At 39.2% G+C, this 1,676-nt stretch overlaps 1 protein-coding gene across 1 annotated transcript; it reads left to right on the top strand.

Moving 5' to 3' along the window:
- Positions 1 to 401: 401 nt before the first annotated feature.
- On the top strand, positions 402 to 962 carry LOC136983299 (uncharacterized). Its single transcript, XM_067279997.1, has one exon. The coding sequence runs from the start codon at positions 402 to 404 to the stop codon at positions 960 to 962; it is 561 nt and encodes a 186-aa protein (XP_067136098.1).
- Positions 963 to 1,676: the final 714 nt, after the last annotated feature.

Raw genomic sequence — 1,676 nt, 5'->3', positions numbered from 1 at the left:
TTAAATTTAACACCAACCATAAAAAATATTGAAGTTGATGAGAGTAATGTTCCTTCCACTGATACGCAAAACGAAAATATTCCCCTAATAAGGTGTGCCGATTAACTAAACCCCTGTATGGATTAAAACAAGCAGGACGCGAATGATACAAGCGATTAGACAGCTACCTAAGCATAGGCATGAAGAGAACAAGTTCCGATCCTTGCGCTTACGCCCAAAATGAAGGCAGATACAACATTGTCATTATAGTTTATGTTGATGACATGCTAACTGCCTCACGCAACTTAGAGATGATAAGAAAAATCAAACACATTCTTCAGAAATAATTCAAAATCAAAGATTTGGTTGTGGCAAGTGAAGTTCTCGGAATACGGATAGAAAGAGAAGGGACTACCGAAAAGATGAAATTTACTCAAGAAAAGTACGCTAAAGATCTCCTAAAAAAATTTAATATGCAAGCATGTAGACCAGTTGCAACATCGATCGAATCAAATCAAAAATTAACAAAAGAGATGGCTCCGCAGTCAGAGAACGAAACAAATGAAATGAATGGAAAACCGTACAGAGAACTTATCGGGGGACTCCTTTATCTGGCGAACTCGACACGCCCAGATCTGGCATTTGCAGCTAGCGTATTAAGCTGTTTCTGCTCTAATCCAGGTATCGTTCATTGGAAAATGGCCAAGAGTTTACTCCGATACATTCAAGCAACTGTAAATTACGGTCTAAACTACGAGGAGTGCGATCAGAAGCTGTGCGCCCATGTGGACTCAGATTGGGCCGGAGATATTGACGGCCGGAAGTCTTCATCTGGTAACATGATAATTCTAGCGAACAAACCCATTAGTTGGGAATCAAGAAAACAAAAATCTGTTGCAGTTTCGACGATGAAAGCAGAGCCCTACCGACGTAACCAAGGAAGTCATCCATATGAGAAGGATGCTAAGAAAAATGGGATTTGAAAGCTATGTGAATACACCGACAATAGTTCGCTGCGACAGTCAGAGCGCTATTCAGCTGAGCAAAAATATCGTTCATCATGGAAGCTAAAATCTATCATCATAGAAGTAAAAACATTGATATCAGGTATCACTTCTCCTGTGAAGCCCAAGAAAAGGGAAAAATTAAAACAAAATACATCTCTACTACAGAAATGAAAGCGGATATGCTAACGAAGGCTCTCCCGAGAAACAAACATGAAGCGAACGTCAAGCTGCTTGGACTAAACAAAGCTTAGATAAACCACCGGTAACTATTTACAATAGTGAAGACAGATAACACGATGTATATATATATATATATCACAATGGATACGAGAGTGCTTGTAAGAAAAATTATGAAATGATTACTTTCAGCGTATACGAGACTCCGGGCACACCGATAGAGAGGGTGTTAGGAAGTTGTGAATGTGACCTTTACCCTTGAAATCGTCGCGCCCTCTTCTCTGCTATGCGAGAAGTGAGTGGAGTTATGTGAACTCTGTTAAGGGGACGTGGTACTCCGGTCCTCACTACAGTGTGTTGTGCTCTGACGTACATTCCTTTTTAGTCCTCTCATTCTTTGTCTTACCTCGACACCACCCTCATCATATCTACATTCTGAGAGAATGTTAATAAGTTTTTTATGTATTATTTTATTATTATTCTTATTAATTTTGTGTATAAATTATCTTCTAA

This window comes from Centruroides vittatus, unplaced genomic scaffold, assembly GCF_030686945.1.
Source record: "Centruroides vittatus isolate TY-2023 unplaced genomic scaffold, ASM3068694v2 contig_880, whole genome shotgun sequence".
NCBI lineage: Eukaryota > Metazoa > Arthropoda > Arachnida > Scorpiones > Buthidae > Centruroides > Centruroides vittatus.
The sequence above is the reverse complement of the archived record's forward strand: the minus strand, read 5'-3'. Positions and strand labels throughout refer to the sequence as shown.

What these genes read in the sequence shown, in the direction of transcription:
- LOC136983299 (XM_067279997.1), top strand. Translation starts at nt 402, where the DNA reads ATGAAATTTACTCAAGAAAAGTACGCTAAAGATCTCCTAAAAAAATTT.